Source organism: Morchella sextelata (genome assembly GCF_020137385.1).
Source record: "Morchella sextelata strain SCLS chromosome Unknown scls_9, whole genome shotgun sequence".
NCBI classification, from domain to species: Eukaryota; Fungi; Ascomycota; class Pezizomycetes; order Pezizales; family Morchellaceae; genus Morchella; species Morchella sextelata.
The window spans coordinates 1388933-1405484 of record NW_025408624.1 but is presented as its reverse complement, the minus strand read 5'-3'; the positions used below and the strand labels follow the sequence as shown (position 1 = coordinate 1405484).

At 55.8% G+C, this 16552-nt stretch overlaps 6 protein-coding genes across 6 annotated transcripts; 3 read left to right on the top strand and 3 right to left on the bottom strand.

Moving 5' to 3' along the window:
* Positions 1-116: 116 nt before the first annotated feature.
* H6S33_013044 (uncharacterized protein) lies at positions 117-1945 on the bottom strand (the record flags this gene model as incomplete). The annotated part of the gene is made up of 5 exons (XM_044844410.1): positions 117-279; positions 347-1230; positions 1282-1310; positions 1376-1468; positions 1528-1945. The coding sequence occupies 5 exons, from the start codon at positions 1943-1945 to the stop codon at positions 117-119; spliced, it is 1587 nt and encodes a 528-aa protein (XP_044694753.1).
* Positions 1946-2238: 293 nt separating this feature from the next.
* H6S33_013043 (uncharacterized protein) lies at positions 2239-2831 on the top strand (the record flags this gene model as incomplete). Its single annotated transcript, XM_044844409.1, has 5 exons — positions 2239-2290; positions 2375-2382; positions 2568-2586; positions 2653-2674; positions 2732-2831. 5 exons carry the CDS (start codon positions 2239-2241, stop codon positions 2829-2831), a joined length of 201 nt encoding a protein of 66 aa, XP_044694752.1.
* Positions 2832-3028: 197 nt separating this feature from the next.
* On the bottom strand, positions 3029-4570 carry H6S33_013042 (uncharacterized protein; the record flags this gene model as incomplete). The annotated part of the gene is made up of 1 exon (XM_044844408.1): positions 3029-4570. The coding sequence occupies one exon, from the start codon at positions 4568-4570 to the stop codon at positions 3029-3031; it is 1542 nt and encodes a 513-aa protein (XP_044694751.1).
* Positions 4571-5716: 1146 nt separating this feature from the next.
* On the top strand, positions 5717-7050 carry H6S33_013041 (uncharacterized protein; the record flags this gene model as incomplete). The annotated part of the gene is made up of 3 exons (XM_044844407.1): positions 5717-6037; positions 6104-6329; positions 6518-7050. The coding sequence occupies 3 exons, from the start codon at positions 5717-5719 to the stop codon at positions 7048-7050; spliced, it is 1080 nt and encodes a 359-aa protein (XP_044694750.1).
* A 640-nt stretch (positions 7051-7690) lies between these two features.
* Positions 7691-12495, bottom strand: H6S33_013040 (uncharacterized protein; the record flags this gene model as incomplete). The annotated part of the gene is made up of 5 exons (XM_044844406.1): positions 7691-7738; positions 7807-10392; positions 10461-10589; positions 10665-11480; positions 11566-12495. The coding sequence occupies 5 exons, from the start codon at positions 12493-12495 to the stop codon at positions 7691-7693; spliced, it is 4509 nt and encodes a 1502-aa protein (XP_044694749.1).
* A 3013-nt stretch (positions 12496-15508) lies between these two features.
* H6S33_013039 (uncharacterized protein) lies at positions 15509-16381 on the top strand (the record flags this gene model as incomplete). Its single annotated transcript, XM_044844405.1, has 1 exon — positions 15509-16381. The coding sequence occupies one exon, from the start codon at positions 15509-15511 to the stop codon at positions 16379-16381; it is 873 nt and encodes a 290-aa protein (XP_044694748.1).
* Positions 16382-16552: the final 171 nt, after the last annotated feature.

Genomic DNA, 16552 nt, shown 5'->3' with positions numbered 1-16552 from the left:
AAGAAGTCAAAAAGATCAACCGAAAATGAAGCTTTTTTATTACATAAATCATTTGTATCATTATTTTACCTAACCCGTTAATAAAAACAAAAAACAAAAAAACACTTTTAATGTCCTTAATAAACTGTCCTCCATGATTTTCCACCCCCAACAATCCGTGCTGCAATAAAGAAGAGCAGTGCTCCGACATAAGAGGCAGCAGTGAATAAGATCAAGCCAGTGAACTTCCCGTTCATTGAGTTGATGATCTGACCCGCTATGGGGATACCTGTTAAAGTTCTACCAAGGGCATAACGTTAGCCATGATCGATTTAATGCAAGGATGAATGGATGATGGCCCACGTACCCAAAACTAACGAAGAAATAACAGGTCCCGTATTTTGTCCCATACTCCCTTGTGTCGCATATCTGACCCACGCACACTGGAGTCAAACTAATTCCGCTCCCGCTTCCAAAGCCATACAACAGTGCAAACACAATCATGATTGCCTTTCGGCCAGCGACATTATCCTCCGCAACCGCACTCGATGGTAGCCATAGACTTAGGACGACAACGAGACAGAACGAAACCGTCAATATCATCGTGTTGAATCTCCCAATTCTGTCCGCGACTATTCCAGGCAGCCAACGGCCGAACACAGAGCCAGTGTTTAGGATTGCAAGAAGCTGGTAAGAGAAGTTTTCTGGCAGGCCGAGATATCTAAGGGAATACGAAGTGAGGTAGGTGAGAGGGACGAATATGCCCCATTCAATCAAGAAGATGCCAATTGTTGTGAGAGTAAACCGAGGATCACGAAACGCACTCAGGTCTATCTTTACCCCCTTTCTTTGGGGTTTCGTCGATTTCTTACTTTTACCATTCTTCGAGCCATATTTAAGGAAAGAGGCCCAATGCTTCTTTTCCGTTGCGGCCCCGTCTATGTTTGACACTATGGAGGAATCTGATGGAGTTTGCGACCCAGGAGATGCGTCTATAAACTCTTGTCGACCGCGGACCAAACAATTTGCAATGATCATTAAGGCCAAACATATAAAACCCACGATTCTAACAGCCCACGCAAACCCAACTTTCGGAGTAGCGGCTTGTATTATCAGAGGGAAAGCGATGCCGCCGACTGAGCCGCCGGTAGTTGCTAGACCAATCGCATAGCCCCTTTTGACAAGAAACCAATGCCCAATTGAAGCGACGGCTGGGGTAAATATAAGAGATGTGCCAAGACCGGTGAGGATCTAATACTTCAGTTAGTTGAGAATAGCCAGGGGTCATGGGGGTTAACATACGCCGAATATTACCATAAAGTGCCAGTACACTATGCACCGGTAGCACATCAGATTAACACATTTCTTCGGCAATTGGAGCACATGGAATTATTACATTTACAAACGCTCAGTATCATTAGACCTGCAACTAAGCATATTGTCCCAGCAGCGATTAACCCCCGTGGTCCGGCAGCATCGAATATTGGACCTAGCAAGAAGCAATTGTTTAGTCCGGCCCGTATATATTAATTGGATGCAGCTATATACCGATCTGAATCCCCCCGAAAAAACTGATAAATGCATAGACACCAAAAATCCAGCCGATCTGTCCCTCAGAATAGCTACTAAGCTGATGGGACGCGAGGTATGTCTGGAACGTGCCAATGGTGTTCATGATGCCAAAAGAAGCAATCATGGCCGTGAACGAGCCAAAGACTACCAACCAAGCATCTTTGCCACCTTCTGGGTAAAACTGTTTACCGTCAGAGTTTGAGGGCGCTGTGGCCGCATCTCCTTTGTTTTCAGTGTTCTCTCCTAAGTCTGTGTGGGAAACCGTCTCTGAAAGAACCGGTAGGTCCGTGGCGAATTGGCGGGTGGCCTGCATCTGAGCTGGATGAGAAGCTTGAGATTCTTCTGAATTAGCTGCAGAATTCATTGTTGGCGATGCTTCTTCATTCAGTGTCATTTTTATTGTTTTCGCTCATGGGGATTTTTGCGTTTTTGAGTCTTTCTTTCGGAGACCTCCGAAGTTTATTTTTTTTTACCCTCTCCTTTACAGCTCGGGACTTCGCGACGGTACGTAACATCATGGCCTACGCCCCCATTAATTGACCCCAATACGAAGTAGTTGTTCTGTAGAGTAATTGATCACATTTAAGGAAGGTCGGGGAGCACAGGCATTGTGCCTAACCCAAGGTGGCCTGCCAAGGACGACGCTTGCACCGATGTAGTTTATGCCACTCTTTTGGGGGGATTACGATGGGGATAAGGTTATTTTTCCACCTAAGGACGTACCTGGGTGGATTCAATTGTTAGGGATTCAATCTCGTTAATAGGTCAATCGTTTTGAGACGAGGTACTATTCGCTGATGTACATGAGACTTACTGCATGCAGCTGGAATTGTAGGTTTCACCAATGGATCTTCTGATATTGATTTTGATCCCAACCAGGTTAGTTGCACGCGGGGTCCCGTGGTAGGTATTGCGACTGGATGAAGCTTAAATACATATTAGTCCATACTTGCATGACGGTGCCTAGCTGATTTGTTGATATAGGAGCCTCTCGTGGGTAACATTGACAATGATAGGATATTGGACACGCAGTCCGTACGTCACTGCACTTCTCTTCACCGTACACACTACCGATAAGGGATGATGCGAGTATCATATAAGGGAAACATACTCCCTGGGAACTGTAAGTTTGCCAGTTTGGGTTAATTGGTGCGCGTACAAATACTGATTTTCAATCAAGAGGAACTCAGGAATACACGGCTTGGAATATTCTCGACAAGGAAACGAAACGGTTTACAGTACTACGTCAAATGGATAGGATATACAGATCCAAGAGGTGAACCAGCGGAGAAAAACCATAAAATTTATGGTGGCATGCGCCCAGGTAAAGTAAATTAAAATTAAAGGACACATGATGTGAATAGGAAGATACACCGGAAGGAAATAGTCACAAATGTCACGAAACCGGGGCGTACAAGTTCAGCTTCAAATGGCCACATATCCAATGCTTACATATATAGTTTGAGCGAGCGCACACTCAAGGAGGCTTGACCATCGCCATGTTGTTCGTAGTCCATTGTTCTGCATACGGGTCCAGGTATTTGCACAGTGGTCCGACATGCATTTCGGTCTGCATAAAATCATCAATGAGCTTCATCACCGGCTCATAATACCACGTTCCTGGCTCAACATGTATCGGAGTCCTGTGCGGAACATAGGCCCTCTTCCCTGAAACATAAAACGGATCGAGGTCATCCGGCTCCTCCTCACCCCATGCCTCCTCGTCAAGAGTGTCCCCAAACATGAGATCTCGCGGGGTTATTTTGCCGTATGCAGCAAAGTCGTTGTCGTTCATGGTGGATATTCTGGTGCCCTTCCTGCGTGCCCGCTCCATGCGGCGGGCTCGGGTTCGCTGTTTCCACCGGTTTTCCCGCTTCCAGAAGGCGATGTGGTGGTCCCAGTAGATATCGGTCCCAAAGGGCATGTCACCTTCTCGAAGCGTCTTGAGCTCTTTGTCCCAGTCTCCCGCTCCGGTGCTGTACGGGTTTATATCTCGGACGGCCCAGCTATAGGGCACAAACATTCCCGTCTCCCAGTCGATGATCGCGCGGATTCGTGGCGAATCCTTGAAGCACTGGATATTGAATCCACTTTGCAGATCGCCGTGGTCAAAACAGAAGGGGAAGTCGGCGGTTGGCGCGTCCAGTTCCTCCCAGGGCTCGCGGAACCTGCGTAGTATGACCTGGCAGGCGTGGTACTGGACATGTGTGCGGAAGCTTTCTGGCGTCCAGTCGAAGACAGACCTGTACCTGCCCTTCATTATCTTCATCCTTATGGCGTCAACCTCGGTGGTCCAGTAATCCATATCTCGTCGTATAGCCTGCTCCGTCCACGCTCGCTCACTACGCACGGGCCCGAGGTTGTCGTAGTAAAGCGGGTCCATGACGCCGCCGGCCAACCTTCCACCACCGCGGACGTCTCGATTGGCGATGTTGTGGCCTACCATCAAACCCGGGGTCAAATCTGGGTTTACCCCGCAAATCCTGTTTCCACGCATGTGCATCATTGACAGCCGAAACAGGGCCAGCTGGCGCACAAAACTCCGTTTCTGCCGGACGGACCACCCCACACAGCCGGTTCTGATGTATCTAGCCCGATATTGATCCCCCTCGACAAATTCTATGGCCGCATAGACCGGCTGTGTTGGAGCCGTCCCGTCCCGCGGAAAGTCGGTGAAGCTGTCATAGAGCGCCGGGATGTGGGCGTGCTCGTGCCTGCCCTGGGCGGCCCACTGCGCGGCTTGACGCATGGCGCCGACTTCGTTGGCGCGGTTGTGGATCTTTTGGGGGTCCGGGCCGCGGCCTTTGTAGACGAAGCAGCCTTGGTTGTATCTGCCGTCGCCTTCTGTGGCGGGGCCGGGGAGACGGTAGGAAACTATTTGACGCTCGGGCATCATCAAGGGTTCGCCGCCGGTGAGAAGGGCATCTTGGTAGTTTGCTCCGAGACCGGCTATATAGACAGGGACATCCACTGCCATGTCAACGGGTACATATATAGTTTTGTGGGGATCCTCGTCCATCTTTTGTGACCCTTTTTTTTTGTGTTTTTTCTGATATCAGTGTTGGACCAGTCAGTGACCTCTTGTCTTTTGTGGGTTAAAACCAGACTGTAGTTCAAAATTGAATGTTGATGTCAAGCTAATGGCTAGATAGATAGTCAAGGGGAATAATTAGCAAAGTATACACAGGTTTGTAGCTGCAGAATGTATGCTTGATGATCGATACTTGGTGGTCTACCTCCCACCCGCTATATGATTTCAGGATATATATATATATATCGCTTCCCCGCCGAGGTTGCTGTTCTTTGTCCTATGTCTCTGATACGTTAATTAAAGACTGACCAAAACAGGTCTTTGTTACATCCAGTATGTCGGCCTCGAGAAAAACAGGCACCCTCTCCGTCGTCCGTCCTTTGTGTTTGACTTGCCCCTGCTAGTTAGCATGTTGGATCCGATTAGATCTCGCGCCGGGCTGAGATCTCCTCCATGGAAAGTCTCAAAGAACCACTTTGTGGTTTCGGTGAGGAATGTCGGTAGATGAGATATGTTCGTGTCGACCCTAATAATAGCTGCGCGGTCCTCACTGAGATGGGCGATAGTTATATGCGTCCTACTGCAATGCAGTAAATCGATTATATACTCTAGATATTGCTTATCCGACCCGCCAAGGCACGGCAGTAGCGGTGATTCCGGAGATAGACAGCTAGAGATGGCGCATGAAGACCTGCTATTACTATTAGCACTACACGATACACATGTATTCGCTGATAAATCGAAAGCATGGGCCAAGTCTCGGTTGCGGCCCTGTCCTTCCCTTCCCTTCCCTGTCCCTGTCATCTGTCGGCACCCAAGACGGGTAAATTAAACGAATCTATCGTCGTTATGGCGTAATGGGGCGACGATCCCCGAGGTAATGATAGGGCTGCTGGATATTATTATGGTCTCGCGCTTTATCACCCCATTTCTCTCTCCCCACAACCTTCAAATCTCGGGGGGGTTGGAGAATCTAGGGATCGAATTGACTAGAATATATAGCTCGAGTACTAAGTCTACGTATTTAGATGACGCTCTCTCTTCGCATTCTAAAAAACTCAACTGTAACTAGCTTTAAATCCTATTCGCATTTAAATATTTTGGGCCCCCAACTATTACTACACTCGTGACAAAATGGCCACCGGCAGCGGCACCGCCACCACAATCCCCACCACCTCCCTCGCACTAACCTTCACGACCCCGAGCTCCACGCCGCAAGTCACCACACACCCGCTCCCCTCTCCGCTCCCGTCATCCTCAATCCTCGTCCGCGTCCATGCCGCCGCCCTCAACCCCTACGACACGCAGCTGCTGCACTGGCCGCTGCTGCGCCTCCTGAAGGGCTCTGGCCCCAAGGGCCTTGGCCGCGACTACTCGGGCACTATTGTCGCCGTGGGCAAGAACTGTAAGGACTGGAAGATTGGAGATGAGGTCTTTGGGCTGTTTCTTAAATTGGTAAGTAGCTAGACCGTTTTGAGTAGCTGTAGATGGTGGTATTGATGCAGATGTGTATGTATATAGGGCGGCGAAGGCACGATCAGAGAATACCTAGTCGTCGACCCCACCACCGACCCCGTCGTTGCGAAGCCCGCTGAACTCTCCCATGAGCAGGCGGCATCGATCCCGCTTGTTGCCCTCACGGCGTTTACGTGTCTTGAGTGGCTCCCGCCACCACACAAGGACGGCACGCCCCGCCAGGTGGTTGTGGTGGGCGCGAGCGGCGGGACGGGCGTGTGGACCACGCAGCGTCTGTTTCCCTCCCCCCCCAACGCTAGCTACTCGCCAGAAAATAAAGTCTAGGGATGAATTAAGCACCTGGCCTAAACGGTTTCGTTGCAACGGTACTTAATTCATCCCCAGACTTTATTTTTCTGGCGAGTATATAAGTTTTATTAGTTTGTTATTGATGCTGATACTGGCTATATATGAGCACAGTGGCCAAAAAGCACTACAACTGCACCGTGACCGCCATCTGCTCCGGCAAGAACGAGCAATTCGTGACCTCCCTCGGCGCAGACCGCACAATCGACTACACGCAGGTCCCCTCGCTGTCCTCGGCGCTGCTCGCACAGCGCCCCAAGGCCGGCTACGACCTCATCGTCGACTGCGTCGGCGGCACAAGCCTCTTCCCGGCGTACACGCAGCTGCTGCCGCGCAGCGGCGCGTACGTGACGATCGTGGGCGACAAGACGTCGCGTGCGGTCATGGGCGGCCCTGCGACGTATCTGACGCATCCGGCGATGGCGTGGCGACACCTGTGGGGGTGGGTGGTGGGGCCGAGGTATGCGTGTGTGCTGTTGAAGGCGAAGAGGGAGTGGCTGGAGTTGGCGAGGGAGCTGGTGGTGAGGGGGGAGGTGAGGGTGGAGGTGCAGGAGGTGATTGATGGGGGGTTGCAGGAGGGGTGGAAGAGGGGGTTTGAGTTGTTGGATAGTGCGAGGGTGAGGGGGAAGGTGGTGGTGAGGATTTAGCTGGGGGGCGGGGGGGGCGAGTGATGGGTTGTGATTGAGGTGGTTTGGGGTTGGTTGGTTGGTTGGTTGGTTACTTTATTAATTTTACTGGGTTTGTGGTTGGTTCAACTTGGTTGGGTGGGTGCGGTGGAAATGATTTTGGTGGAACAATGATTAATGACCTAGGCTATATGTGGACAAAGGCTGCAATAATATACACAATTCCTTTGAGGCTGCTACCCTTTCAGAAATTCCTTTGTTCGGTCATAATACTACTAGCTAGCCCGTAATCTTGCGCAACAAACCAACTTATCAAATCCACCATAGTCGTAAAGCTCTACCCCCCCAGCCCCACTCCCACACAGAACACAACTACACACCAGGGGAGGCCTATCCATAACCCGACAATATATTTCCGTAGGAAAGAATACTTTACTTCATCACACATCCAAAAACCCATACCATCCATCCATTCATACACGTAAAAATGTTGCGGGAGCCGCGGGGGGGGGGGGGGTATAACTATCTCTGGAAAAAATAAATAACAGCCTACCCTATACAAGCTTAAGCCAATTACGAAAAAGAAGAATAAAAAAGTACTAGAAAAAAACGATATCTTTATTTTTTGGCTTGCGTGAGCGAGTGAGTGTGAGTGAGTGAATCAGCGCTTCTCAATATAATCCCTATTCTCGATCGTGACGCTCTTAGTCTGCAATAACCCGAACAGTTAGTATCTTCGTCAAGGTATGTGTATCAGGATAGAGACAAAAAACACACCATATGATTAACCTTGTAAACGCCCACCAACCTCTCCGCCAGCTCAAACATATTATTCCTCAACGAGATGACAATAAACTGCGCATTCTTCGTGCGCTCCTTAATATAGCTCGCCACAATACTGACATTGCGAAAGTCCAGCGCCGCATCAATCTCATCCATCACATACAGCGGCGTGGGCTTATAATGGTGCAGCGCAAACACCAGCGCCAGCGAACTCAGCGTCTTCTCCCCGCCACTCAGGTTCGAGATGTTCTTCCAGCTCTTCTTTGGCGGCATCACGCTGAACAGGATCCCCTCGCTGAACGGATCAAGGCTGTCGACAAGCTCCAGCTCCGCATTCCCACCCATCGTGATCATCTGGTACATCTCCTTGAGCCGCAACGAGATGGCGCTGAAGCCCGCCATAAACTCCTCCAGCCGCCGGTTCCGCAGGTCGTCCAGCCGCGCCTTGACGCCGTCGCGCGCGGCCACCGCAGTGTCCAGGTCGGCGGACCGCGCAGCGTGCTCCTCGACCCGCCGCCGGTACTCGCCCAGCACGGCCAGGTCGACGTTCACGTTGGCCAGCTTCTCCTCGAGCGCGGCGATCTGCGCGTTCAGCTGCGCCTTGTCGAGGTCGCCCAGCTCGTCGCGGCTGTACACGGGCAGCTCGGTGTCCTCGTCCATTGCGTCGTCGTCGTCGTCGTCGCCGCCGCCCGTCAGCCCCGCGACGCTGTGCAGCGACAGCTTGGACAGCTCCTTCTGCCAGTGCGCGCTGCGCTTCTGGTTCTCGACGAGCACTTTGTGGTGCTCGTCGAGCTTGTTCTTCATCTCGATCTCTGCTGCGCGGGTTTTGTTCAGCCCGGCCGTGCGCTCGTCGAGCTCGCTCTTCAGCGCCGCGAGGCCGTCCTTCTTCTCCTCGAGGTATGCGGCAGCCTCTTCGGCGCGCGCGGCGCTCTCCTGGCACGCAAGCCGGTGCGCCCGGATCTCGTCCTTCAGCGCCTCGAGCTCCTCCGCCACGGCGCCCAGCTCGGCCGCCCCGCCCGCATGCGCCTTGTGCGCCTTGGCGAGGTTCTTCTCGGCCTTGACGCGCGCGAGGTCTGCGGCGGCCACCTGCTCGTTGGCGAGCTCGAGCTGCTCGCGCAGCCCGTCGACTTTGCCCTTTTGCGACCGCAGCTGGATGCCCCCCGCGGACATGATGCGGTCCTGCAGCGCGCGGATCTCGGCCTCGAGGCCCGCCGTCTCGGCGTGCAGCCCCGCAATCTCGGATTCGAGGGCTGCGACGTGCTGCTCGAGCGCGCGGATGCGCCCGACGCTCTCGTCGGCGCTGGACTTGCGCCCGCGCACCGTCAGCTCCTTGACGCGCCTCTCGGCGTCGGCCAGGTGGCGCGCGGCGCTCGACAGCTCTAGCTCGATCTTGGAGATGGCGGTCTGCGCCTCGGGGATGCGCTCGCGGAGGTCGCGAAGCGCTGTGGCGAGCTCGCGCTGCTCGGACTGGAACAAGGTGTAGGCGCGCTCTTGGGCGTCGCGGTCGACCTCGAGCTTGGTCACTTGGTCGCGCGTGGTCTCGGCGGTGAGCTTGGACGACATGCGCCCGCGTGAGATGGTGCTGCCGCCGCCGGTGAGGGTGCCGGACTTGTCGATGAGCTGGCCGGTGAGGGTTACCACGCGCCAGCGCTGCGCGCCGTAGGCGATGCGGTTGGCCTGTGCGAGGTCCGCCGCGACGAGGGTGTTCTGCAGGACGTTGTAGAAGGCGGGCGCGAGGGCGGGGGCCCTGGGAGTGACGAGGTCGAAGAGGCGGGGGACGTTTTCGGGGGTTGCGATGGGGCCGAGGGGGCGGTTGGGCAGCTTGTCGAGGCAGATGAAGTTGGCGCGGCCGAGGTTGTTTTTGCGCAGGTGGTCGATGGCGCGCTGGCCGGCGTCGACGGTGTCGACGACCATGTTGTCGAGCTGCGGGCAGGCGGTCGAGATGGCGACGTCGTAGCGGGCGTCGATGGTGCCCAGGTTCCCGAGGCGGCCGTGGAAGCCCTCGATGCGCCCGGACTCTTTGAGGCGCATCAGCGCCGTCAGGACGGTGCCTTGGGTCTGGGTGGCGGCGAGGGAGGCCTTGGCTTCGTCGGCCTTCTGGCGCGCGCTCGAGAGGTTGGTGCGGAGCGGGGCTTCTTTGGCGGCCATGGCGCCGAGCGAGGTCTCGACCTTTGCGGCCTCCTTCTCGAGGCGGCTGAGCTCCTTGCGGCACTCTTTCAGCTCCTGCTCTTTGGTCGCGCGCGCGTTCTGGATGGCCGTGATCTTTGCGCGCGCCTCCTCGAGGGCGTTGTTGGAGGCGTTGGCCTTCTCGTGCAGGATGTCCAGCTCGGACTGCGCGACGGCGATGGCGGACTGCTTCGCGTTGATCCTCTCCTTCCACGGCTCGAGCGACTTCTGCTTGGCGGCGATCTGGTCCGAGAAGCCTTGCGTCTTCTCTTTGAGCGTGTCGCGGATGCGGTCGAGTTCGGCTTCCTGGACGGCGAGGTTCTGCTCGTGGGAGGCGATCTCGGCGCTGTGGCGGGCGATGTCGGCGGTGTGCTTCTCGATCATGGAGGTGGCTTCGGAGGCGGCGAGTTTGTTCTGCGGTGGTTGTGTTAGAATTGTAGAGTGTGGTTAGGGTCAATGATAGGGTCAATGATGATGTATACCGTCTGGATGGACTTCTGCAGCTTCTTCTGCTTCTGCGTGAGGAACTTCTCCTTCTCTTGGAACTTGACGTTCTCCTTGTCGTTCCGGCTCATCTCCTTCAGGATTGCCTTGGTCGCCTCTTCGACTTCCTACAACCACCCCGTATCAGCAAACCACTCACCCCCAAGCCAAACCCCACACACACACACAGACGCAACACATACCTCAACCTCCTTAGCACCCTCCTTATACCTCCCCTCCAACCTGCGAATCCCCTCCTCACTCCCCCCCCTCCTCTCCAGCTCCTCATCCAGCCTCGCCTGCACCTGCGCCACCACGCCCCCCGTCACCGCAACATTCTCCTCGCACTCGCCCACAAACAGCTGATACAGCGCGCCCTTCTTCAGCGCGAGCTCGTTCTCGCGCTGCAGATACTCCAGCGCCGCGTCCTTGCGCCCCTCCAGCGCAACCTTCTCCTTCTCGACGTGCGCCACGCGCCCCTGCTTCTCGACGCACACCTCGTTGAGCTCCTCCGCTTCGCCCGCGCTCGCCTCGATCGGCGCTTTGTACTTGCTCGTGCCGATGATGTCCTCGAGGTACTCGAGCAGCCCGTCGTCGCTGCCGGAGGCGGCCTTCGGCTTCATCTGCGCGATGCTCTCGACCTCGCCTTGTAGGATCAGGAAGCGCTTGTGGTCGAGGTCGATTCCGCGGGCACGTAGTAGGCCTGTGACGGCCGTGAAGTCGGAGACGGCGTCGTTGATGTAGTACTTGCTGCTGTTGTTCTTGAAGGCGCGGCGGGAGACGACGAGGGTGGTGTCTGGCAGCGGGGTGGGGTCGCCGCCGGTGGGTGAGTCGAGGACTTCGCGGAAGTGGACTTGCACTTCGCAGTGGTCGAGGTGGGGGTGGTGCGCGCTGTTGTGGATCAGGGCGCTGATCTTGCCTTGGCGCATTTTGGAGGCGCGGAAGCCGAAGACGAAGAGGAGGGAGTCGATCACGTTGGATTTGCCGGAGCCGTTGGGGCCGACGACGGAGGAGAAGGACTGCGTGTGTTAGTAGGTATGGAGGGGGGGGGGGGGGCGAGTGATAGACTGTGATTGTATTGGGGGGGGGGAGGGAGACACTTACGGCGTGGAAAGGCCCGACCTCCTGCCGCCCGGCGTACGACTTGAAGTTGACGAGCACCAGATGCGTGATGACGAGCCGTGGCTTCGGGCCCGCGAGCTCCTCGGCCTGCTGCTGCTCAAACAGCGTGTTGGTGCGGTTCTTGACGACGAGCGGCGCCTGCGTGCCCGCCGCGAGCATGGAGTCGCGCGAGCCGGGGCGCGGCGACATGGGCGCGGCTTTGCGCGGCGACGGCGACGACTTGAGTTCGGCGATGATGGTGCGCAGCGGGGTTTGTGGCGGGCCTGGGGTGACGGAGTGTGAGCGGTTGTGGGGTGTTTGGGGGGGCGCGGTGGAGTGGCGGGAGTGGGAGTGGGAGTGCGGGGCGGGGGTGGTCTGTCGTGATGCTTGTGCTGGTGCTGGTGTTGGTGTTGCGGGGCGGGACTGCAGATGTGGGGCTGGCGTGGTCTGGCGGGACTGCGGTGTTGGGGACTCGGGCTGTGGTTGCGGTTGCTGTCGTGCTCTCGGCGTGGCATCGACGTCCACATCCTCTTCAGCCTCCTCCTCCTCCTCCTCCTCCACCTTCGGCGGCGTCACCTCCAGCGCCGGCACCTCCGACCCCCCACGCGCCGCCGCCTTCCTCGTGCGTGTCCCCCTCACCGCGCGCTTCCTCGGGGGCTCCTCCTCCCCCTCGGCCTCCTCCTCCTCCGTCTTGCGGGCCTTGACGCGCCGCCGCGGCTTTGCGGTGGTTGCTGCTGCGCTGCTGCTGCTGCTGGCTGCGGCACTGACACGCCGCGACTTGCGCTTCGGCGGCGTCTGCTCCTCGAACTCGTCGTCGGGCTCCTCGTGCTTGATGGCGGAGCCGGGCGCCGCCTCGTCCGAGGAGGAGTCGATTATCTTTTTGCGGGAGGCGGCGGCGCGGCGGGAGGGGCGGGAGGGGGTGGTGGTGGACATGGGCGGTGGGGGGTGGGGGGGGTGGGGGCGGTTTTTTGGGAGCCGTGGTGGGCAGCTGTTGTGGGCGGGTGAGTGGGTGTGATTTATTGTGGAATCGGGTGATGAAGCTGTGTGAAGGGGGGCTGTTTGGCTGTAGTTCTCGATTCCCGCTCTGCGTGTTTGGAGGAGAGGTTGCGTTGGGTTGGCGGGGGGATAAACACGCACAGTGGCTTGGCGGAGATGCTGCGGATCCGTGGTGGCGTCACGTGAGGGCGCGATGGGAACCCTGGCCCTGCGTGGCTTTGTGGTTGCAGCGGTCATTTCCAGGGGCCGTCATGGTGCGTCACTCGGTGGCAGTTGGCGCGGATTGTGGTGAGAACCCTCCAGTGGAACCCTGGAACCCTTGATGGCTCTGAGCGGTAAAGAGCGTGTTTCTGTGGCTTGAGAGATGCCGGCTCAAGAAACCAAGGCGTCGTGCTAACAGACACTTGCCTCCTGGCGTACGTACGCACGCATGCGTCGGTGTCTTCGCTCTTCCCTCGCAGGGCCGAGACTTGTAAACACGCGGCCACCTCGAGGTCTGTAGAGGGCGAGGCAATCTAGCGTTACCTCTTACCTCTGTTATGGTTGTTAGGGTTATTGCCGTGTTTTTCATTTCGTCTAATAGATATATTACCGTGTGAATCGCTCGAGCTCTAGATGGCCAAAAAGACATTTTTTTGTAACCGAGTCGAACGGGCCTGCCAGCTTGTGTGCAGACACGTATCGGTTCATGTAACTACAGTACGAAAAGGCGGGGTGTCCTGAAATCAATACCATGGTACTGCGGAATTCAGCAGAGAATACCGCACCAATACCGTTCTCTTGCTACATTACTAGCGCATTAACGGGAATACTGTAGTGAATCCACACCATTTTTTAGTTCTGTAGGCACGATAATGTGGCATGGATACATGCAGTCTCGCACTTTTAGTTAAACACGTAGAGTACACACACATCCACATGTATCAACCTCAAAAGGCCACCCGGCCCCCATCACACCACATCACCTCAACACCCTTCCCGCCACTATATAAGCCCCATCCTCCGCCCCCTCAAAGTCTTCTGCTCCTCCTCAGACTTCTTTACTTTTGGGAAACGACGAGACCCGGTGCTCATGATGACCAGGCCTCCAGAGCACGCAGCACCCCATTGCACGGAGGGGAGTGGTGGCTCTGCTTACGGTCCTTGTAGAGGTGTTTCTTTTGTAACTGGGGTCACGTTTATCTATGCGGTCTACGTTGTTCCAGATTCTCTCAAGCATTTGGTCTGTATACATATTGTAGAATATTCTAAAAACTCGTGAATAACGCTCCGGGTTTCTATTGGGAGTATTTGAGCAACCGACACGTAATTTTCTAAGGAGGGTCTTTATCGTGACTTTACCTGCACTTTTCGACGTCCTCTGCACACATTTGACTCCAGCTGTGAAGGCCGGACCTCTATTGCAAGCTTTCACCTACGCATTAGCAGTACGCCAGCTGACCACGATACCCTTATCCCAACGAGACAGCTCGATCACCACCAAGCCCCACCCTACAGCGGCCAGATCCCACCCCCCCCCCCCCCCCGGGCCAAGATCACTCAGTCTTTATAAACCCCAAGATGTCCGCACCTCTTCTTCTCCCCTCATATCATATCATACTTACATGTGCCTACATGTAAGTACCTAGCAGCGAAGCCCGGTGGTCACAATGGCCGGGCTTCCGGAGAACACTACACCCATTGCACAAAGGGGAGTGGTGGCTCTGCCAGAGAGCCTGAGGGCTCCTGGGCTGTATAATTTTTGATCTTTTTCTTTCTTTTTTTTTCTTTTTGCTGCCGCTGGTGGGGAGCTTCGCTGTGTTTCGGGCGGGGCCGGGGACACGGGGGAGATTCTCGGTGGCGGTGAAGTGGAAGTGGAGTGGTGGTGGGTTGGCGGGCGGGAGTGGTGCTCCTCCACTGTGTCTTTGTAGGGCGGGGCGGATGGAACTTGTGTTCCCTCTGCCCCCCCCTTTTTTTTTGGCGGGCGGAGGAACCTTTGTTGCCTCCCTCCGGCGTTTTTTTTTTTATTATTATTATTATTGTAGACGCGGGCAGCGAGAGCACGAAGCTCTCTCTCTCTGCCCATTTTTTTTTTTTTTTTTTTTTGTGACAATTTTTTTTTGGCGGGTGGGCATGGATGGGGTGGGGGGAAAGTTTTGTTCCCTCGCCTGGATTGATTTTGTAGATGTGGGCAGAGAGAGCTCCGTCACCTGTGTGATATAGCTCTCTCTGCCCCCTTTTTTTTGTAAATTCCTTTTTTTTTTGTGGGCTCGAGGGGGGGGCGCTGTGCTCCCTCGCCGTCTCACTCTCTCTCTGTGGCCTCCGTAGACCCCCCCATCCTGTTCCCCACAGCTTCCGCCCCCCTCGCCCCACCGTAGTTACCCCTCCCCCATCCTCGTAGCTCCGCAGGCCTCATGGACAGTCGATAAGTGCACCTCCGCCCCTTACCATGGACATGGTCTTCTGTCCTGCTGGGCTCTGGGTTATCGCCGAGGGCCCGAAAGGAGAGGGAGAGGGCTGGTCCGAGCTCGGTTCGGGATCGAGTGATAAGTAATGACCCAACCTGATGAAACCCTTTTTAGATTATGTAGCCATTAACGAGGCGATTGTGTCTGTTACATGCACATGTAGTAAAGTGGTCAAGAAGAGGATGGCTGGGTTGGTCTATGGACGGGTGCAATCACAGGTTATCACTCGGTGGGATTGGTCATTGACTACATGTTTTTTTTTTTTCAAGTCTTCGGTTTGAAGGTGTTATCTACGCCTACTAGGAGGAATTCAAGATGGTATGCCGCTGGATAGGTACATTCAAGATGATCTGTCCAACATGCTATCGTGAAATAAATAGGCCCACTTGTGACTGAGTTCACACAACATCGTGCAAAGAGAAACTCACCTTGAACCAAACAACCATAAAGAGAAACCCATCTCAACCCAAACAACCCCCCCCCCCAAAAAAAAAACCACCACCATGCCACCCATCGCCCTCATCCCCCCCCTCGCCGGCGACCCCCCACGCGCCCACTCCCTCGAGATAATCCAAACCTTCATCCAGCTCTTCCGCCTCCCCTCCCTCACCCCCTACCTCCCACCGCCCTCCTCCCGCGTCCACAAGCTCCCAGGCACGCTCACCGCGGCCTTGACCGCGGCCCACCCCTCCTTCCCCGCGCTCGGCGCGCTCCTCCTCCACCACCCCGACTTCGCCCTCGCCCGCGCCCAGCACGCCCAAACACTCGCGCACCACGTCGCCGTCGCCGCCTTCGACGCCGAGCAGCTCCCCGCCGTGTGCGCGCTCCTGCAGGTCTTCCACGCGCCCCACGCCTACATCGACGCGCAGCGCGTCCCCACGCTCGACGACATCCCGGCCATGATGCGCGCGCGCAAGGCCCTGGACGCGGTGGTGCCCATCTACATTGCGCGCGCGCGCCTCGTGATGGATCCTGCGTGGGGCGTGGTGCATCCGCGCGCGGCGGTGGAGCCCGTGTTTGAGCTCGGTGAGACGGAGGCGGCCGTCAAGGTTATTGAGAGGGCGTTTCTGCGCGTGTGGACGATGGGCCGGGTTGTTGCGGGGCGCGAGGTGGATATGCACCGGGTGAGGAACCGGAGGGCGCCGCAGAGGTATGATCAGGAGAATCAGGATGTGTTTTGGGCGTTCATGCAGAGGGTGCCGGTGGCGGAGGTGGGCGTGTTGAGGGGGTGTGTGGCGAGGGTGACGGCGGAGGAGGCGGGGGTCGGGTATGTGTTGGGGTTGGGGAATCGGGGGGAGGAGAGGAGGGTCGCGAGGTGTGTGAGGGATTTGTTGTTTTGGAGTTATGATTTTGGGGCGGGGGTGGATTTGGATTAGTGGTGGGGTTGAGAAGAGTTGGGTGTAGTAGTGATATCTATAGATTGTTAGCTCTTTCAAAGCTCCTGTGACGCAAATAGTAGCAATCCCAAATAGAAGCAGTCCCAAATACTGGCAATCCCTAATAGTGGAAATCCCAAATAGCAGCAACCCGTAACAAGCTAACAATCA